General features: G+C 32.5%; 1 protein-coding gene across 6 annotated transcripts in view; it reads right to left on the bottom strand.

The window, feature by feature from the left end:
• The window catches only part of LOC106662748 (putative transcription factor capicua), a 33,752-nt gene that overhangs the window by 11,319 nt on the left and 897 nt on the right, over positions 1-21,536 (bottom strand). For 4 of the 6 annotated variants that reach the window (XR_002909783.1, XR_002909784.1, XM_024230710.1 and 1 more), the window contains exons 2-16: positions 15,190-15,280; positions 13,028-14,518; positions 12,767-12,863; positions 9,769-9,981; positions 7,243-7,358; positions 6,665-6,869; positions 6,165-6,597; positions 5,875-6,094; positions 5,511-5,800; positions 5,068-5,418; positions 4,742-4,840; positions 4,513-4,670; positions 4,276-4,441; positions 2,021-2,209; positions 205-415 (exon numbers count right to left, since the gene is read on the bottom strand). Coding sequence is in view for 4 of the 6 variants with exons in the window: in XM_024230710.1 (XP_024086478.1) it covers positions 205-415; positions 2,021-2,209; positions 4,276-4,441; positions 4,513-4,670; positions 4,742-4,840; positions 5,068-5,418; positions 5,511-5,800; positions 5,875-6,094; positions 6,165-6,597; positions 6,665-6,869; positions 7,243-7,358; positions 9,769-9,981; positions 12,767-12,863; positions 13,028-14,174 (3,895 nt within the window). In the remaining 2 variants the exon portion in view is untranslated. Of the gene's footprint in view, positions 1-204; positions 416-2,020; positions 2,210-4,275; positions 4,442-4,512; positions 4,671-4,741; positions 4,841-5,067; positions 5,419-5,510; positions 5,801-5,874; positions 6,095-6,164; positions 6,598-6,664; positions 6,870-7,242; positions 7,359-9,768; positions 9,982-12,766; positions 12,864-13,027; positions 14,553-15,189; positions 15,281-21,536 lie in introns of all 6 variants that reach the window. The other 2 variants (XM_024230709.1, XM_024224530.1) reach the window with 2 other exon arrangements.

The raw sequence follows: 21,536 nt of genomic DNA, 5'->3' as shown, positions 1-21,536 counted from the left end.
GTTTTGTCAAGCCATTAGGACCTACATAAAAATATACACATGGGAAAACTCATTGAATGCCAAAATATTTGTAATAACCAAAAACAGGTATAATTGGCATGTTGGGATGATCCGGGTAGATCAAGGTAAGTTTGAGACATGTTTGCAAACTTTGGTTCCTGCTGGCTAATTAATTATCAGATAGATAACAATCAAAATTCTCACCTGCTGCTGAGACATACACATTTTGAAACCTTGCATTCTGAACAAGATATTTAACTGGCTCCGTTGTCTGCTCATTTTTCAAAAGTAAATTTGTAAAGAGGGAATTCGTTGATGGGACGTATAAAGTGACTGGCTGGGCTTGTGTGTAGGTTATGGCTTGCTTACAGTTTATTGTCGTCGTCTTAACAATATTTGCTTGTTTTGATCCGCCCTGAATAAACAAAAGAAACATAATGTACATTAAAATTTGTTGCAAATACTTTTGTCTGAAGATTTTATTTATTTCAAAAAGTATTCACAGTATTGGATTAATCAGAAATTGTATGATTTATCATGTTTTTGTTTTTACAAATTGTTTGAGACGTTTGGTTCCTGCTGTCTAATTAATTTTCAGATGGACAACAATCAACTTCTACCATCAGATTTTGTGATTTATTTATTTATTTATTTTTTTTCAAGATGTCATTCAAGTCCATACTATAAACTTGGCAGGCTAAAATAACACTTAAAGAAAAGTATCTTGGAGTAATATTATAAATTAAATAATAAAGCTTCATTTATTCATTTGATAAAAATTCTTTTCTTTGTTTTGCGAAACGACTTAAGCCAGGAACACACTTACCCGATGCTACCCGACACAAATCCAAACTCCGATTTTACATAAGGTTGCATTACCCCCATGCACACCTACCCGATGCTATGCCACACTAACCTACCCGATGCTCTGCGATCCCCACTGTTCAGATTTTCGTCGGGTCGCATCGAGTACAGTCGCAGACAAAAGAACGGACACTCATATTTTTATTCAAACTACATGTATTATTGTCGTTATATTAATTACAACATACTTATTTTAATATAAACCAAATTAACTGTGGTTAAAAATTAATTAGTTTTTATTTAAAAAATTAATTTTAATGGTTTGGTAGAAAATTAATCAAAACAATGGAATACGATTTTTTGATATAATGAATTTAACTAACAATTTATTGTACTCGCTTCAGCGTTACATTTACTAAAATTGGAACAATTTATTACATGGTTTTGCTCATAAAATTTAATTAACAATTTATTTCATAGTTTTACTCGTAAAATTACACCATTTTCATCGGGTAGCATCAGAACAGGACACATATTTTTTGTAGTTTATTTCAAACTAAGACATGTAGTTTTGTTGTTATATTAATTACAACATGTTATTTTAATGTAAACCAAATTAAACAAGATCAAAAATTCGTAAGTTTTTATAAAAATTGTTTAATTATGATGGTTAGGAGTAACTTTTTTTAAAACAATTAAGTTTAACAAACAATTTATTAGATGGTTGTGCTCATAAAATTTAACTAACCATTTATTACAATGTTTTGCTCAAAATAGTGCATTAAGAACAAAAGATGCTTGCGATTGTGATAGTGATTATTTTGATAAATGCTGTGGACTGTACACGATGTGTGCTTGCATCAGATAGATGTGCACACCCTACCAAAACGTGGCAAGGCGTCGGGTAGCATCGGGGAACGTTGCATGGCGTAGCATCGGGTAAGTGTGTTCCTGGCTTTAGTGATTTGCAATTAAAAAAAATTAAACAAATTTTTAGTGCACCACTGGATGTTCGTGATGAACGAAAAGGACAGTAAGACGTAAAAAATGCATTTCAAGAAAAGGTTCCAGGACGATGAGACAATAAAGTTGACTGAAAGATTGTAGAAATCCAAATAATCAAACATTACAAAAGGAAGAGATTATATGCATAGGTTTAATTATGCATATTGCAATTAATCAATAAAAAGTTTGCTTTTGTTTTTTAATAAATTACCTGAGAAGTTGGTGTAGAAGGGGGTTTGTACGAATGCTGATGAAGGACAGTTGGCTGACTAGACAGAGGATGGTTTGATTTGAGGACTCCACTTTGTTCAGATTTTTGCCATTCATTATCCTTTACCCCGCTTGTGCACCAAGTTACGGAATTAAGAGCTCCATTTGACCCAAACTCCGATTTTGCAACCTGCAATTAATTTTAATTTATAATTATCTGTCAAAAAATTCCAAAACTGGATGGACGAGAAAAAGGGGTTGTTTCATTTTCCACCCTGCCTTTAAATTACATGTTGGCATAAGTATTAGTTTAATATATTAAATAATTTGGCAAAATTTTTAATTTTTTGACATTCCTTTATGAAAATGACTTAACAAAATAAGTTAATGATGAAAAAAGCCCTGTCAATTGTCAAATAGTTTGATTATCGCAGATAAGTGTAACTTGCCAGTGACACAACTTTGGGAAATTAAGAATGAAAGGTAGAAAAGTATGATTAAATTATTCGCTGTATTTGGAGAAAAAATACCTAGCTTTTGGTGAATGGGCAAAGTTTAGCTGCACATGTCACAAATGTAGAGACCGCAATAGCCAAATAGTTATGGCATCTTGTATGTATCTGCCACACTAGTGGTTCTAGGTTCAAATCCCGGCAAAGACCAAGTAATTTCAATTGAGATTAATAATAAAATGGTTTGACCCCTTGACCGAGACACCCAATGAGTAATTGGCCCTTAAGGTCTTAATTACTCTACAAACAAAGCAAACATCCTGAAATGAATGGGATTGACCTTCTACCACACCAATCCATAACTTGAGCAACATACTCCCACCTTTATGCCCAACATCTTTAAAATAAAAACATTTTATACATTGAAATATGTAAGTGGTGTAGAAGACATTTTTAGTGTACAAGGGAATTTGAGCATCAGTCCTCCAGATAATTATTCATAATGTATGATCATTTGTTATTGTTTTAATACCATTAATCAATATTTCTATTTACATAGGTGGATTAGAATCACTTCATACCAAAAGAATAATGCATCAGTTCATTAAGAAAAAGTGTCTTGAATAGTCCGCCATAAATTTGCTCTCTCTCATGGTTTCAAAACCTATAATTTGTGCGTGCTTATTGTCTAAATGTTAACTCGGTACTAGGGTGGCTGAGGCATCTTGTAAAATTTGCAATACATTCGTTGAAACAATTAGTGACTGTATGGTCCAAAAGTGGTTGAGAAGGTTTGCTTCTGAGAATGAGGGGATTGAGGATGAACTGGTTGATTTTTTGTCGTGACTGATGATGAATTGAGGGAAGCTATCAAATTTTATTAGTCAAACAAATCAGGAGTTTGTCAGAGTTTTCAACATTAGCAATGAAACCATTCCTTCTAGCTGACGACTTAACAAGACGACTTAAACACACACACACACATAAATTGACTTAAAGTAGCAAGGCTTCAGCATCTAAACATTTGCCTTTTATAGCTTTTACGGAACAATAGACACTTTTTTACTGCAATGACACATGCGACAAAAAATGGATTATGTAAGTAACAATAGGTCATACTATTGTCTGGTACCGAATGATCCTGTCCATTGTCACCAATAAAAGGTGATGCTCTGTGTTTGAAGTTGTATGGTAGCTATTGTTCACTATGCAATGCCTGACCATCACCATTGAAATCTACCCAAGCTAACTGTAACAATTATCTCATGTCCTGACCCAGAAACTACCCTTTCTTGTGAACAGAAAGGGTGTAATTTTTCACCATGACAACGGGAGACATCATGCAGCCAGAATGGCATAGGAGGTGATAATGAAGCTTGGTTGAAAAGTACTACCATACACTCAGTACTCTCCAGACCCAGCCCCATCTGACTTTCAACTTTAGCGATGGACAATCATATGTGCAACCGAGAGTTCGATGATCACTAACAGCTGGAAAATGAGCTGAATTTATTTTTTAAGTCCAGGGATTCAAACTTTTATACGATGGGCATAACTGGGCTAGTAACTTGTTGGGAAAAGGTTAAAGATGCCGATGGAGACTATTTCCCAAAATAAAATATTTCTAAACTAATTATTAAACCGTTTAAACCTGGAAAGACTTTTTCTGGTTACCTGGTATTTCCATTATTTAAAATATTAAAACTTACTGTACCAATAACCACAATTATTTATGCAATAACGTTTTGTCTCCTAAATTGCTTATGTATTTTAAATTACTGATATTATTAGCGAAAAGGCAAACCTTTGGAGAAATTGGCATTGACTTAAAAGCTCCACCCCCTGTTGGTTGAAAAGCGGAAACGCCTGTTGGGTTTATTGGTGAATGGTATGGGTATGGAACAATAGGCACGTTTTCGCCTGGCGTTGTAGGGTGTTTCACAGAACTTTCCAATCCCGTTGACCCAATTCTGCAGAAAAAAATATTATTTTTATTTTAACATCAAATGAAATTTAATTTCCTTTGCTTTAATTTGCTTACCGAGCTTTAATAGGCTTTGGACGACACGTGACATCAACTGAACCAGGTGAAGATGGCCTGGGCGTCGAACTGAAACAATGCTGTGGCATTTCACAGTCGGAGTTTTCAACCTTTTCTTTGCACTTCAAATCCACTTCTGATTCTTCAACACAAATGACCTTAAAAACAAAAAATAAAATCATACTCTAATTATGAAAATGTCATTTATTGTTATACAAATATTAATTACCATTTGGTCCTCATCAGAAAACTCATCTTCTGGGTGGTTGGTTCCTTGACCTGACACACTTGCTTCTACAGTCTTATTATTTTCAGGTACAGTTTTATTCTGAAAATCATAAATTTTAAAGAAAGCTTAGTAAAATCAAAAATATAGCTATAAAAGTGTAAAGTTATAACAATGACATACACCATTTTCCTTACTAACATCCTTTAACATTATTTTAGAAAGAACTTTCTGAATTTTTCATCTATTAACTAATGTTGAAATAAATTTGATAATATTATGTTTTAATATTCGACATAAGTTTTATTATGTTCTATTTTTATATTTACCTCAATACTAGTATTAGAGGTACTTGGGAATTGTGGTGAAGTAGGGCGAATGCATTCCGCGCCATCTTCGGCTGAACCAAGTTTGCCCCTTCCAGAGCTCGTCGAAGATTTTCTCCTGTCTTTACTACACCACTTCCATTCTGGGTGGGCTTTAAAATGAGCTTCTTTCACTTCGGAAGCCAGGTCATGGTATTTCTGCTTTTCATCTGGCCTCAAAGCGTACCACCATTCTCCGAGTATCTTTGAAACTGTCCTATTGTCCTGATTGGGGTGCCTTTGGTGGACAAGGGGGCGGTGGCGTTTTGAAAAAATCATGAATGCATTCATGGGTCTTCTTATTCTATCTTTTGCCTGAAAACATGGGGATGATTAATTGTAATAAATAAGAACAAATAATTATGAAGTGATACAATCATTTTGAAAAATGTATTAAGAATCATTACCTTAAGAGGACTTTGTGGTTCTTTAGAACTTTGCAATGCGCTCAATGACTGTGTTCTTCTTTTACCAGCTGAACTGTTGCTAAGTCCTTCTTGGATAAGAGGTACTTGCTCTCTAACTGGCTCAAATACATCATCGTCTTCTTCATCTGCTTGATGCGGTGGGTCTATCGGGACTGGTGGAGCAGAAAGTGGTGGTGACAGAATAGGTGGGGTTAATGGAGGTGACGTACCGAGAAGTGGAACAAGAGTATCCCATTGGTACAATGCCATACCACTTGATGTGTTAACAGCTAATAATTAAAAAATAATTATTATATAACTTTTTAAATCAGTTAAATTAAATATATGAAATTGAATGACGTACCGACACCTCCGTTTCTTTGTGGTGAGTCGTCGGATTTGTTCTGAAGAGGTAGTACAGGAAGAAGTTCAGTTGGATTTACGATCACGTGTTGCTGATAAACGTTCGTTTTCCCCATTTGAGTTTGCTGAGATACGTTCTGCTCATTCACTGTGTTCACAGTATTTGAAGTATTGTGCAAATTAATATTTTCATTTGTAAATTGCATAGGCTTATTAACAACCTGAAATATAAATTGTATTTCATTAATTTATTGCTAATATGTTAATTACAATCTAGTATGTATATCTTACTTGGTGGAGAACTGTTAGTGGTTTTTCAACGAGAACTGAATGGTGGGTTGAATTGTCTTTCCTGATCACAGATTCTTGGTGATGAGGGGGTCTTTGAATAAGTCTATCATCAATTTTCAATATCCTAAGATTGCTGACTTGTTGTTGGACGTCTTGTTGTTCCTGCAGCCTTTGTTGTGGTTGATCCTCATCCATGGGATGCGATTCAGGATGAGTTAAAGCTTGCTGGAGTATGTTGTAGCCATGAGGCGCATGCGTTGCGGGTGGTGATGGGCTGTCAACTTTCCAGGCTATGTGAGTTCCAATCTGCTGTTGCTGTTGTTGAGGACTGGGTGAAATACGAATGACACTCGTAGCCATTCCTGTATTAACAGGGGAGCAACGGCCTTCTTGATGTTGGCCCATTAATGTAGTTGGTCTCACCAATTCTGGCCTATAGATAGAAAATTTTAGTGTTATAACCTGTTTTTTTATTTTATTTTTTTATTAGTTTAATTTACCTAATAACATGTTGTTGATAAGATCCAACCATAAAGTGATGCTGTACGGGAGAAGGCTGAGGATGACGCTGCATACTAGGAATTGGGAGGAAGACATTTTGTCTTGAACCGACTGTAACAGGTGACTGCACGGGAATGCTTGGTGATGGATTATGGTTTGTTGGTGAGTATGCAGGAGTTGCAGAACGAGATGTACCCAAAGAAACTAAACACAAAAATCATCAATTATTAAATCTTTCTCTATTCAGTTACTTCAACTATATTAAAATGTTATCTATAAAAACTGACTAAATTTATTATTGCAATTGTCCAGAACAAAAATAAGTCAGTTTGTTATAATGTTTTTTTGGAATGGATTGAAAGTTTGAAAGTTCTATGAGAAATTGTGGCTTATCTCTGAATATTCCCCCAGTCCTGCGATTTAACACTGTGACTTCTACTGATATTACAAAGATTTTTTTGTAGTGATATTTAATTTTGTTTAACCAAAAATTTATCTTTGTTTTAAATGATTAAATCAAAAAGTTTACTACAATCAAGCCATAATAATGATAAAGTGAGTAACAACTAAAACATACCAAGCATATTAGCAGCTTCTGTTTCATCAGGGTCGAATCTTCTCCTTTCACCATAGTTGGGAGATGTATCAGAATCTCTGGATGTTTCCTCACCATCCAAAACACTTCCTTTATTTCTGAAAAATAGAAATCAATTGTGATTACTGATATTCATCATTGTGATTTCAAAATTTTATGATATAATGGAAACTTTTTAAATCAATACGGGTTTAACACACAATGATACTTGTGTATATAAGAACATGACTAAAAAAAAGTAGTTAAGGGGCAAACATACACATGCACATACTCAACAAGACGCCAACATTTTTGCTGCTAAACTCTATGCTGTTATTGGGTTACTTTATTATGGCCTAACTTCTGTACGTGCTATTTTTATTTTATTTTATTTTTTATTGTTTCTACCCTTGCACGTTAACTGTGCAGTTGTGTGACTTAGGATCACACTGCTAGTGTGCCACCTGGTGAGATTCAAAATTGTGGGTGGCTTTTCCATTTCATTTTTAAGATTCTCCACATTATACAATATATGTTTTCCATTAACTTTTCTAAATTCTAGTATACACACATGAAATCTTTCATCTTCAAATAAATCTTAATTTCTCTAATTAATTGTCCTTATAGTTCCAAACTACAAATAAATCGTCAATCGAATTATTCAGACACAAAATTTAATACTCACTCATATGAGTGATACATTTCAAATTAACTGATAATTATTAAGATTATTTAAACATACACAAACATCAAGCACCAGGACCAATTTCGCAGTTTATCTTTGTAGCCTACATGTTAAAGGTAAGTGTAGATATTTCTTAGTTTGAGGCTTTACAGTTAAATGTAAGTTATCTATCAAAGATATCTGACCAAAAATGTTATTCGCCACTCTCACACTGGAACCAACTACCAATTTTTGAATGACCGACTATGCCCAAATTCACACAAACATTCCCAAACGTAGGAAATGTAATCAATCCTCTCGAACTGGAACTGACTTAATCGTATGTATATGTCTATTTTGTTTTGACCCAGCAACCTTGGATTTTTTGCGTTCGACAGACTTCTTAAGACCTCACTTCTAAGAAAAATAGAATTTTCATTGCATTGAAGCTTACATAGTCTTTTTACAAAACTTATAGAACTCAATATAAATTATTTATATTTTTTATATATTTATTCTTGAAAAAATGCACACAAAAAAATGTTTGCACATTCTGTATTTAGTTATTTAGTGATTATTTTCCCGTTGGTACCAAAATATATCCTCTTCTAGATGAGAACTTTTTTACAGTTCATGACCCCAAGGCAGGCTTAGAGGACCCATTCGCACAGATTCACAGTAAAAATCCAAACAATTTTGAATCCGTTCGCTTCCTGCGACTATATGCAATAATATTTTTGAAGAATGAGACGGAACAATATATGAGAATATGAACATGTGTTCAGATAGTCCAACCATTTTTAAGGAAATTCACAGTTTTTTCAGATTTCTGGTTCTATAGGATGCGAGGCCTTTGTACATTTTTTAATGTGAAATTCTTAAGCACTTTCGTGAGTAGCCATGGTCACAAAAAAAGTAGGTAATTCTTTCAATTCAAGATATTGCTTTTAAAATATCTAAAGAAACCTAAGAATTTGAAGATGAAGAAAAAAAAAACATTCCAAAATCATACCAACCAATCGCTGCTACTAATGGACAAAAGGCTCTGACAAGCCTGTTCCAATGTGAAAGGTCACGCAAGACAAATCAGTCGTCCATAATCGGAGTTGAATGTAGTCAATTCTAGTGTGAAACTAGCCTTATAATTTAACAATACTATTTAAATGAATACCCGCCAAATTATCAAATCAAAGATGCATTTAGCATTGTATAGTACAAAAAAATCCTTCTTTTATTAACTACGATTTGAATGCTACTACTGACTATCAACCTGGGCAATCGATTTTTAAAATTTTATACTAAATATGAGGATGAAAAATAAGCAATCCTAAGCATTTTCATGCTGACAACATAAAACCATGAGTTTGTTATAAATGTCGGTGCAAATAATAAAGTAATAAATCCAGCCAATCCCACTTAATAATCATTATAATATAATAAAATTTAGGAAGATAGGAATAAAACGGCATGCTTTGTTTTGAATTATAACAAATAAGAAATTATTTAAAATGTTGTTAAATATCTTTGTACGTTCCCTTACACAGTTTTACTAACAAATTTACATTAAAATAAATAATTTAAAAAAATATATAAAAAAATAGAAGCTATATTTATATATTCGAGTAAGAACGGGCGGGTGGGTGGGGGGTTAAAATAATGTAAGCATTGTGAGATTAAGCCATTTCTGTAAAACTAACATCCTCATTAAAATAAAAAAATAAATAAAAATCACCATTGATCCACTAAAATCCAATTAGAAAAAAGCATTAAAAAATGATGTTAAAAACAAAAGGTCCCATTTTTTATTTTTTTTTTAATTACAAGAGCCCACATTTTCCCAGTGGAAATAAAATGTATTCCCTTACCTGGGAAAATTAGCAGGTTGTGGGCGTAACGTATTGTTGTTTCCTTTAAGGCTAAGATGCCTAGAGCAGTAGCCCCTTCTTTGAGATTCCTTAGTGCAATCCCCCTTTGAGCAAAGTCTCCTCCACTGCTTACCGTTGAATTTTTTCCTAATTCCACTAGGTGTTGAGACGACGTCACCTTTTTTATATTTGTGAGGTGTCGCCGCTTGAGATCTGAACAAAATACATTATTATAAATTCTATCTTGTCCTCATCTTTGCTTTCTTTTGTCTTGGAAGTTTTCCAATTCAAGAATTTTACCAACTGATAATTATTTGGGCTTAAAATGTTTTGCCTATTGTAAAATAACTAAAATTTTAATCATTAACTTATTTATTTTTTGTAAAACTGTGTTTATAAAAATTTCGTGAATTTTCATTTTATTTAGATCCTATACAATGTCGTTTTTAGTGTTCTGCATATGAATAAGAACAGTTTACGTTAATTTTAAGACGAAGGGATGATTTATTTTACTGAAATAAATTATTAAAATGTTTTTCTGAGTGACAACCACCACGGCTCTACTTATCAATCAATTATGCCATATACTTTTTTTTAACAACCCTGTTGAAAACAAACACCTACACAATTAACGTGCACTTGATTTCTCTTTTAAAAAAGCTCCAAAACTTTCTCTTAAAAAAAGCCAATCAACCTATCATAAAAGGGAAAATTTATTCTTACCTAATATTACCTTTCCTTTAACAAAAAGTTTATAATATTATTGTTACCAATAAGATCAGTCAAAAGTCTGCGTGCTTTTTCCTTGTAACCAACATAAATTACAACAGAATAGTAAAAAGATCAAAAACAGAGATGCTTTAAGCCTTAAGTAGGATGAAGAATTTTAAAATTAAATTTTGATTTTAGAGGACATTAAACTATATGGAGGTGGGTGCATCCTGTTGAACATGGGACTTTTTGATTTAATATCGAGGCCTGGTAAGTCTTGCCAACAGGTTCCACTAAACATTAGTCATTCTTTTGGGTTTGGGGGACAGGAAGTGTTGATTCATTTCCATTCACCCAATGTTTTTGAGTATTTTTAAGCAATGGTTACACAATTTTGCTCAGTTCTTTTTATTTTTGCTTTGTTTGTAATTAACCTTTGAGCCATTTATGGGTGCTCTGAGCAGTTTGCGCATTTTTTGTGAGCATCTTTTTCCATAGAGCTCTAGCTACTACACTTGAATCTAAACACCAAATGTTAAAACTTTACCACAAGTGGTTGTAGATTTTGCATCTTCATCCTCAACATCTAATTATTAGCTGGAAACCCTTTTCTCAAATAAAATTAATTAAATTAAATATCTCAATTTTTCAATTTCTAACTTTAAAAATTTTCTACTGATAGAACAAAAGTTTGTGTACTATTAAAACTATCTACAATAAAACTTCCCTTAACCAACACCTCTAAAAAAACTGGCTACTCCCAAAAACAAACATGGCAGCTTTTCTGACTATATTCTGACTCTAAAACTCTCCAACAAGTGGACAGCAGCCTCTAGAAAATGAATGTTTCCTGAAAAACACCCATTTCTCTGTTTTGTTCTCCTTCCAATATTTTCCCAATATTCCTAGATTTTGATTATGCCACTTTTAAAACTTGTTTAAGTACTTCGTTTGACACTTAAAGATTAATATAATTAAAGTGAGAGAAAGTGAAAAACTAATTGTGCAAGACTTGGCTGCAATATTTTCCATTGGAAAGAAAGGAAGTGAATGTTCTAAACAATAAAAAGCAACTTTTCGATAAATTTTACAACACGGAAATGACCAAACCCACAGATACTTTCCTAAAAGTCTGGTTCAGCCATAGACCAGGTCATATTTGAATAGTTTTGCTTTGCTCGAACTAATAAAATACCCCTGGTCTTCTTATTTGAGAAAAGACCTTATAAGTTGCAAAACATTTAGGCCAAACAGATTTTAAAACATCTAGAGGTTTTAGGTTAGCTAGACAAATTTAGAACACAGCACAAGATTTCTTTTAAGTTCAGTGTGGCCTGGTACATCAACTTTTCTCCCTCCTGGACAGCAAAAATTTCCTATTACTAGAAACATTGCATATCATGACCTGCAGGTCATCCACCCAGCGAGTTGGACCAGTTTGTCCTGTATGCAGTCACCAGAATTGAACATATAATTGGAGTGAAGGTCCGAGGTTGGACAAAACTAGATGAAAGAAAGAAAAAAAAATTGTGCCAATTTTGAACCCAAAAACATTTTTAATTGCAACAAAACAGCCTTATTTTTTAGAGCACTTCTGGAAAAACTAGCTACTTAAAAAATAAGTATTTTCAGAGATAAAAAGTTTCAGAAGAGCATTTAACTTTGCTCTTGTGCAAAAGTTTGCTCGGTGAATTTGAAAAACCCTCTTGCCATAGAAAAGCCTTAAAATCCTTGGTGATTCAAAGGTGTCAATATCTTGTAATCTACATAGTTGCCCATCTTGTAATACAAAACTTTTTTGCACTCTTATCTGAAAAGCAGTCACTATGAATATCAGACAATATTTTACTCCTAATGAGAGTTCATTATAGGGAAATTTCACTGTATAATAATTATTCAAAGGATTTTTTTTTAGTTATTGATGAATAACTATAAACACACAGACTTTTGATTCACTGATTGACTCATTTATTTTTCCTTAAAATTTGTAACAGTGTACACAACTGATACTTTATTCAATCTTTAATATACAAAGCATTTGAGATTATGCCTACTGCCAGAAAGAAGCACATGTACACTTAGTGTACACTATCAACAAACACAAAATTAGAATTGCAAACATTAGATTTGGCTATTTTTGTAACATTTACACAGTGTTTGAAGAGGCAATTATTTTAAACTAGTTGAAGTCTTTATATATTTTTTTAAATATTCCAAATCTGTACATTCACACTTTTTAAACTTATAATTACAAAAGAAAACAATGTACATAAATAAATCTACTCACCTTGGTGTTGCTGGTGTAGATCTTGGAGTGATACTTCCATGCTCCAATAAACTTGAGGTGCTACCTCTACTATGGACACTGCTTCTTTTACTGCTTCCTGTAGGATAAACAAAGTGCTTAAGTACAAAAAAAAAGTTTCAAGATAGAATATATTTATTTATCAAACTACTAGCTGATGGTTAAGTAGACAAATAAATATCTCATTCTGTCAAAATATAACAATAGATGTTAAATAATACAATTAAAAGCATGTTTGTTTACCTGCATCTGTTGGAAAAAGAATGTCTTCTCTCCTCAAATCATCATCACTTTCTACAAAATCATCAAACTGCCTGCGTCGTAAATCTTCGCCACTTGCGTTCGAAGGCGCAGTTGAAATAAGGCTGTTTGGTGTGGCCATATTGTGCAGTGGTGAACTGGGGCTGGTTCTGTAGTATGTTATCGATTCATTCCCTTGAAGACCAGGAACGATATGATGCAGAAGGTGTCCGTTGTTGGGAAGTACATAACCATTGTTAAGTGTTGAATGAGCAATTTCACGGTTATTTTCTTCTATATCTTCTAGCTCTTCCCACCATGGCGGGAGTAGCAGCCGAAGATCTGCTCGGCTCACAATAACTTCTTTCCCTTGTTGATTCCCTATCAGTTGTACAACGAATCTTCTAGGGGCACTAGTGACTTTGCAGACAACTCCTTCTATATATACACGTTGGTGAATGTGATGTTCATCTGAGAGAGAAGGAACCTTAACACATACTCTTGCGTTGACATTGACTTGACCCGCAGACGGACTGGCGTCTAAAATTATGTCGTATTTTCCAGAATTCAATACATCAGTAAATATGACATGCTGCCCCTTGTGCTCATAATTGTCTAGTTCCACCCACACTTCACCATTTTGTCCAGCCCGCCGGATGACTCCTGGCAAATAAGTGTCCTCCCTTTTAGCTAATACGTGAGTGTCTATCCACTCTTTCAAGTCAATATCATTTCTCACATGAACAGGTCTGTGTGTCAAATCGCTGTTTTCTACACAGCCTACATCTACTCTTTCTTCTGATTTATGGATCTCTGCATATGACAAGGAGGTGCTCTGCCTCTCGTTTTCCCTCGTCTTTTGAGAATTCAGGCAGGAATAATCCACTGCAGTAACCTGTGGTGGAACCACTACACTAGTGAATGATTCGGCTAATGGCTTTTCATAATCTTCTTCGGACGGAACAAATTTTCTCTTCTTTGGTAACTTTTTGGCACTGATAAGAGCAGCCTCTTTAGGATCATTTATCGAATTGTTATTACTTGTCATGATGATATTAGTCTGATGGTTGTCCACTCTTACAATTCCACTCTCCGTCCCTTCATAGTCTTTTATCTCTCTCTTTTCCAACATTGTTAAGTAGCCTAACATTACAATAAAACGCCTTCGAGTCTGTCCGGTCGAGGCGAAATTAGATGTGTCAACATTACAAAATTGTAAATAAAAAATATATTCTTTTTGTGAAAAGTTCAAGTTGGATAAAAGTCAAGATTTACAGATACACTGGTTCAAAGTCAACCATATTCCATAGTAACAACCATTTAAAAAAGAAATCACTTTTCACACACATAACTAAAACTAAAATCTTTCTTAAACACTACACTTGTGTTCATCTTCTAATAGTTGTATACTTCAGCCGTTTTAAAAAGTTTATGCTGTGAAGATGTCCTTGTTTTACCATTCTGTTATGCTCATTCAACCGAAAAATCTGGCATCTAATGAACATATAATTATTAAACATTTAATACCCTGGAAAAAAAGGAAAAACAAGATTATGTTCTACTTAATGAATTTCTTCAGTTAAATGAAAAATAAAAATAATTTTTAATGTTCACTAGAATATTACATTTTGTTTATAATATTTTATATTATCAAATAATTAATAACATCAGTATAGAAATCATTTTCCTCAAATCATTTGAATTTAAAATAATACATCACCGAGAACAAAAGAATTTATATTTGTTTAACCAATATGTTGTAATATTCAATGTCTTTTTTTTTTTTTTTTGTGCCAAAATTAAAAGGTTGTGAGAAATTAAATTTAATAGGATGAATTACAAAAAAGATATACTTCGTTCAAACGTAAGTAAGATTTAATTTCCAAAAAGTAGTTCAGAACTTCTTAACTCACTTCGCACAATTTTTCAACTTCGTAAAATTTTAGATGCATTAATATTGGGTTGTCCGGAAAATAATGCAGGATTTTGGTATTAAACAAAAAAAAAGAAACTAGTTACTTTAAAGCAATGTTCTTTAATCAAAATAATNTACAAATGAGTAATCCTGTAAACGTAAACAGAATATTTTATATAGATTTTTTTTAATGAAAACTTAAAATCCTGCATTATTTTCCGGACAACCCAATAATGTCTATGTTACTCACATGAACAACTAAGTGTTACGAATTTTCCCCACTTGTCCTTTTGTCTTCGGAGGGTAAATAGTAGTTGTCAATGTGATTTTTGTAGAGAGAACTAGAACACACCAAGGTTAAAATTAAACATACAGCGATTGGATTTGTAATCTTAAGTGCAAAAACAAAGATTTCATTTAATCTGATAACTATAGAGCAGGTTAAGAAAAATGAATGGAAGTTATTTTTTACTTTATTTAAGCTGTTATTAAAAGTATGATTTCAATAAGACTGGAAACAAAGAAATCGGTAGAAGAATAAACGAAACAAAAATAAACAAAAATCAAATTACGCTTAAGAAATAAGACAAAATAAGTATATTGAAATGAATAAAATATGACAATATGAAAGTATATTAAAAATGAATTTTTTTATGTTATAATTTATCATTGGTTAATTTTTCACTTTTTTTACAAGCATATTCTAGCAAGAAGGAATCTAAATTGTATTCAAAGTCAGTATAAGCTTATATTTTTATTATTTTCTTTTAAAACAATAATAATGATCAAATATAACTTATTAGTGTGAATGGAAGGGTTTATCCTCAATTACCCTGAGGAATATCGAGTACTCTGAAGTATATGAATGTAATTTATTAATATGAATGAAGGAGCTCATCCCAAATTACCTCTAGGAACATTGTCTACTCTGGAGTAGTGTGAATGTAATTTAGTAGCATGAATGAAGGGGCTTATCTAAGAATATCGAGTACTCTGGGGTAGGGTTAAAGTATTGTGGTATGTGAATGTAAAATGTTAATTTGTTAGCATGACTGAAGGAGCTCATCCCCAATTACCCAAAGGAACTTAGAGTACTCAGGGGTAGTGTGAATATTAGCCAGAGTATTGTAACTTTTTTTTTTTTTTTTGAGAGAGAGAGAGAGAGAGAAAGAGGGAGGGAGGGAGTGTGAGAGAGGGAGAGAGAGGGTGAGAGAGAGCATGAGTGAGAGAGAAGGGGTGAGGGGGGTAGGGGGATAGATAAAATTAAATATTATANAATTATGATAAATTGTGATGTTTGGTCACATTCTTTATCATTATAGACATCTACCATCAAAAACACTAAAATCAGCGATAATGGATGTCTGATCAGATAGCAACGGACATAACGGAATAGCTAAACCAAATGCTTGTAGGTTTAGTTCATTCACAAATAAATTTCAATTGTATGATCTCCTTATCCTACTAGATTCAATGAACTTTAATAAACATCTGGAATCAATAACAAACAAATAGGGGTAATGGCTTTCATAAGATAATATTGATGTCAATTCAAAACATGTCATTTATACTTTTGATTTAAAACTTTGTACTGAATTGAGTATTGTTTTTTTATTGATTTCAATCACACAGATTGTAGTGTGAGATTTCTTGTAAATGTATGCCTGGTGAAAAACCTGTAGTTTGCCTATAATCTCTTTTGGCCTGTAAGATGTGTTTAGGCATTTCATGAGTTCATTCAGAAATTAATTTGAGTTTTACAATCTGCTAAACTTTAATAAGCATCATCAGTATAAATGATAAACAAAAACAGGGTAATATTAAAAATTATCATATACCGACCAACTTTTAAAATGTCAATAATTCTTAAGAGTGAATCAATGTTGTATAGATGTGTTTATTTATAATAATAAAAAATAATAATTTTTAAAAAAAGTGCGCAGTTTATATACTTATTTAACTATGAATATAGAGGTACCATTCCAATAAATCAAAACAATAAAATTAAGTACAGCTTCAGCACATTAAAGTAAATTAAAAATGTCCAATTTAATAATAAAACTCATCAATTAAAAATTTGCAGTATTTGACTGCTTGGGATGCACAACTGTAAAGGGCTTTTCAATTTCTTCCATTTAGCATATTGACACATTTGCCCCTGCTCAATTTAATTTTACTGAGGTACATAACTCTGATTTCTGCCAGAACCAGACAGTTCACAATGGCTTGAATAATATCTTCTTTTGACCCTTTGTCACATAGAGAGCATCAACAACTTTCAGCCTGGATAAAATGACGGTAATTATATTGCTAAGGCAATACATGTTTTTTAAATTCAGGTCCAAAGATTTGTACCATTCCCGATACTGAGATTCTCGTGCTTTTGTCAAAAATTTCGAATGCATCCGATCTTTAATTTTTGATAAGTTCTTCGATCCCTCACTCTGTTGCCAACCAAGTAACAAATCCCACTCAAATTATGTCTTTTGCACACAAATCCTTACACCAACATAACTTTCTTTTTATTATTTTTTGCTAGGTTTCATGGCAAATGGGACTCTTCAAGAGTTAGTACCTTTTCAATTTACTGAATGTGAGTACAGAGGTGTAAAGATATATTGAATTGATTCCAGTCTCAAGGTAAACAACATAGGTCGGTGTATTTCTAGGTAGGGTGAATAATTTCTTTATAAAAAATACGCTTAACTTTTCAAGTTATTCAAAATGGTGTACACCCCTCAACTGTGCCCCATAACATAAAATAGCCCTAGCAACTGCTTGAAAAACATTGTACTTAGCAGAAAATAAGAATTCATGCTTTTTAATAAAACTCTCGTATGTAAACATGAAACTAAATTTAGCAATATTTAATTTTTCCTTTAAGTGATTTCTAAAACTAAGTTGCGAAGTTAGTGTCACCCCTATTTAGTAGTAACCACCTCTATACTTTGCTTTATTTTAAAACTAATTTTTGCTTTATTCCTACAAATATTTTGATTTAATAGCTGTTTAGCATTATTTTTTATTTTGGATATTATCAGTAATACTTAGGCTCTTTTCAAAAATGGTTAAAAGCTCATGTCACAGTGTTGAAAATTTTAAGATTAAAGACATCTACTGCTTAAAAAAACAAAAAACTTTGAACTTCTGTCCACTTCTTTCAAGATTTAGCAAGGAAAAATAGCAATACTATTAAACGTATTATCTACATTCTTGTACTACTGTCCAATTCAATGAAATTTAATAAACATGTGGTATCAGTAATAAAAAAAAAGGGGGTTTAATGCCATTAAAAGCTATCACTACAGTGATAACTGCTGATTTAGAATGTCATTAATTGCATTTAAAAACAGATAATGTCAAATCCTTTAATATTGTTTTGAATTTATTTAATGATAATACCAGGAATAAATAAAAAAAATCTCATAAGCTAAAAATTCTAGCGTTCATTTTTAAGCTGTTTGTGATGCCAGGTTGTTTTCCAAAAGGGTAAAAAATCAATTATTGGCTGTAAGATCTGTTAAAACTACGTCAGAATTGATCAACATCTGGCATTAATAATGTAGTACAAAAAGGGTGGCAATTGTTTTAAAGATTGGGACAATTGCGATAGTGTCGGTCAATAATGTTACTAATGTGTTGTGACCGTAAACAAAAGTGGGTTGTGCATAAACTTCAACATAGGTGATATAACATTTTTAGTAGCTATTTTTTTTTTCTGTTTGTTGCTTTACTTTTTTAAGAACGTGATATCTCCTGATGAGTTATCATGATAGACACAAGGGAAAACCACTGTCAACTGGGCAACAGAGAGCTGAATCCTTACAAAATTTAATCTAACCAGAAATAATTGTATAAACAACATCATATTTAATTAAACTTTGATCAACATCCAGCAGCAATAATCAAGAATTAAGGTGTAATGGTTACTAAAAATTGTGGCATCAATAAAATAAATTAGTTGAAGCAGCTCACTATTTATTTGTCTGAATCTATCCTCAAAGAAAAAACAATCAATCTAAAAAGGAAGAGGAGTAGTAATTTTGATATCTGTTGATTCAGAATGTCATTGATTGTGATCACCAACTCAAATGAACTACACAGATGGTGTAATGTAAACTTTTGTTTTAAACGATAATAGCCATGATTTTTATTTGCTTTTTTCCTGTTTGTCACAGTACGGTTTAAAGAAGAAAATATTTCTTCCCAAGGACATTTAATGATGGAAAACCACTACATCAAGTGTGCAACAGAGTTGAATACTTATTAAAGAAAAAGCTATTTGTCCAAAAAAACATTTTGCTGTATGATCTGCTCACTAAGTAAATTTGGACAAACAGCAATAATAAACAAATAGGGTGTAATGGCTTTTACAAATTGTGATATCTGATAATTCGGAATGTCATTAATTATTGAGATCCTAAATAGGCAGGGTCTGTAGGAACTACAAAAGATGGTGTAATGCCATAAATTTTTGTATTGATAACAGCAATGATTTTTATTTGTACGTACTGATTAATTTTTTACTTCTTTATGTCGCAGTATGTATTCAAGGGATTTTGATATCTCATATCAGGGACATTATCATGATAAAAATGCACAACGGAAAACGACTTGCTGTCACAACTTTACAACGAACCAATTCCTTATAAAAGTTAGTTTGTCCAAAAATAATTTCGCTAAATGACCTGCCCACTAGGTAAACTTTGATAAACATCTGACAGTAATAATAAACAAATAGTGAGAAGGAGGATAATGGACTTAAAATATCATATCTATCAATCCAGAACAGTATTAATTGTGATCATTGGGTAGCATGTGTATGAACTATAAAAGTGGTATGTCATATATTAATGATAGCAGCAATGATTTTTATTTGTAAGGGTTAATTATTTTTCTTATAATTTATGTTGGCACAGTATGTTTTCAAGTGATTTTGAATATCTCATATAGGCGATAGGGTGTAATGTATTGTAAACATTGTGATATCTGTTGATTCGGAACGTCATTCATTAATGAGTTCTTAAATTCATAAGATGTGTATGTACTACACTATCCTTTAAAAAAAAAAAAAAATAAATAAATAAAATGTAATGATTTTATTTGTAGTCGCAAATAATAATTATGTGTGGAGTTTAATGACCCTCAATTAATAATCCATAATAATAATTAATATCCAAATAATCAATAATTATTATTTTATTTTTGCTTCTGTTTGCCACAGTATGTTTTTTGCTAAACGCTTTCCCAAGATTTTCGATACCACTTGTCAAGGATTTAATACACAATGGCCAACGACTACCTGTCTCTACTGTACAGAACCGAATCCTTAGTTAGTGTACGATCTGTTCACACTACGCCAGATTCAACTTTGATAAACGTCCCGCAGCAATAATAAACAAATATTTTGATATCTGCCGATTCAGAATGTCATTAATTATTGATATGTTAAATACACAAGATGTGTATGAACTACATAGATAGTGTCACGTCTTCAACTTTTTTATGATAACAGCAATGATTTTCATTTGTAGGTGATAATTTTTTAATTTTTTTACTACTGTCTGTCACAGTATGTTTTGCTGAACAATTTTCGATATCCCAAGTCAAGGATTTAACACACAGGGCCAATGTCCTCTAATGTACAATGAAGAACCGAATCCTTATAAAATTCAGTCTGTCCAGAAATAATTTTGTAGTGTACAATTTGTTCGGACTAAACCAGATTCAATATAGATACATATGTGCAGCGATAATAAACAAATAAGCTGTAACGGATTTTACAAAATGTGATATCTGGTAAATCTGGAATTTAGTAATTATTGAGATCTTAAATTTGCAAGATGTGTATGAACTACACAAATAGTGTCATGCCATCAACTTTTTTTATGATAACAGCAATGATTTTTATTTGTAGTCGTATATAATAATAATTATTATTATTATTTTACTTCTTTTGTCACAGTATGTTTTCTGCTGAACACTTTCCCAAGATTTTCGATATCCCATGTCAAGGATTTAACACACATGGCCAACGACTAACTACCTCTACTGTATAACAAAAAACCAAATCCTTATCATCCTGTCCAGAAATAATTCTGTAGTGTACGATCTGTTTACTCTACACCAGATTCAACTTTGATAAACATCCGGCAGCAATAATAAACAAATATTTTGATACCTGCCGATTCAGGATGCCATTAATTATTGATATGTTAAATACATAAGATGTGTTTGAACTGCACAGATAGAGAAACTTTTTAATGATTATCATTTGTACGTGATAATTCTTTTCTTTTCTTTTTTACTACTGTCAGTCACAGTATGATTTCAAGGGATTTTTCTACATCTTACATCAAAAACATAATCAAAAATGTACACAAATGAAAACCGACTCGCTCTCTCAACTGTGCGACAGAGAAATTTGGCCTGGTTGTTTTCCGAATGTGAAAAACACCTCAATCATGTTATCACTACTGACATATACAATCCTGTCTCAATTAGTCCACTTCTTACAAACTTCAATCTGTTTGGAAATAATTATCCGGCGTACTGCTCATAATGCAACGTGTTCAACTCGAACATCTGACATCAATA

Source organism: Cimex lectularius, unplaced genomic scaffold (genome assembly GCF_000648675.2).
Source record: "Cimex lectularius strain Harlan isolate CLEC.00 unplaced genomic scaffold, Clec_2.1 scaffold73, whole genome shotgun sequence".
NCBI classification, from domain to species: domain Eukaryota; kingdom Metazoa; phylum Arthropoda; class Insecta; order Hemiptera; family Cimicidae; genus Cimex; species Cimex lectularius.
Note: the sequence above shows the minus strand (reverse complement) of the source record. Positions and strands in the feature narration are given on the sequence as shown.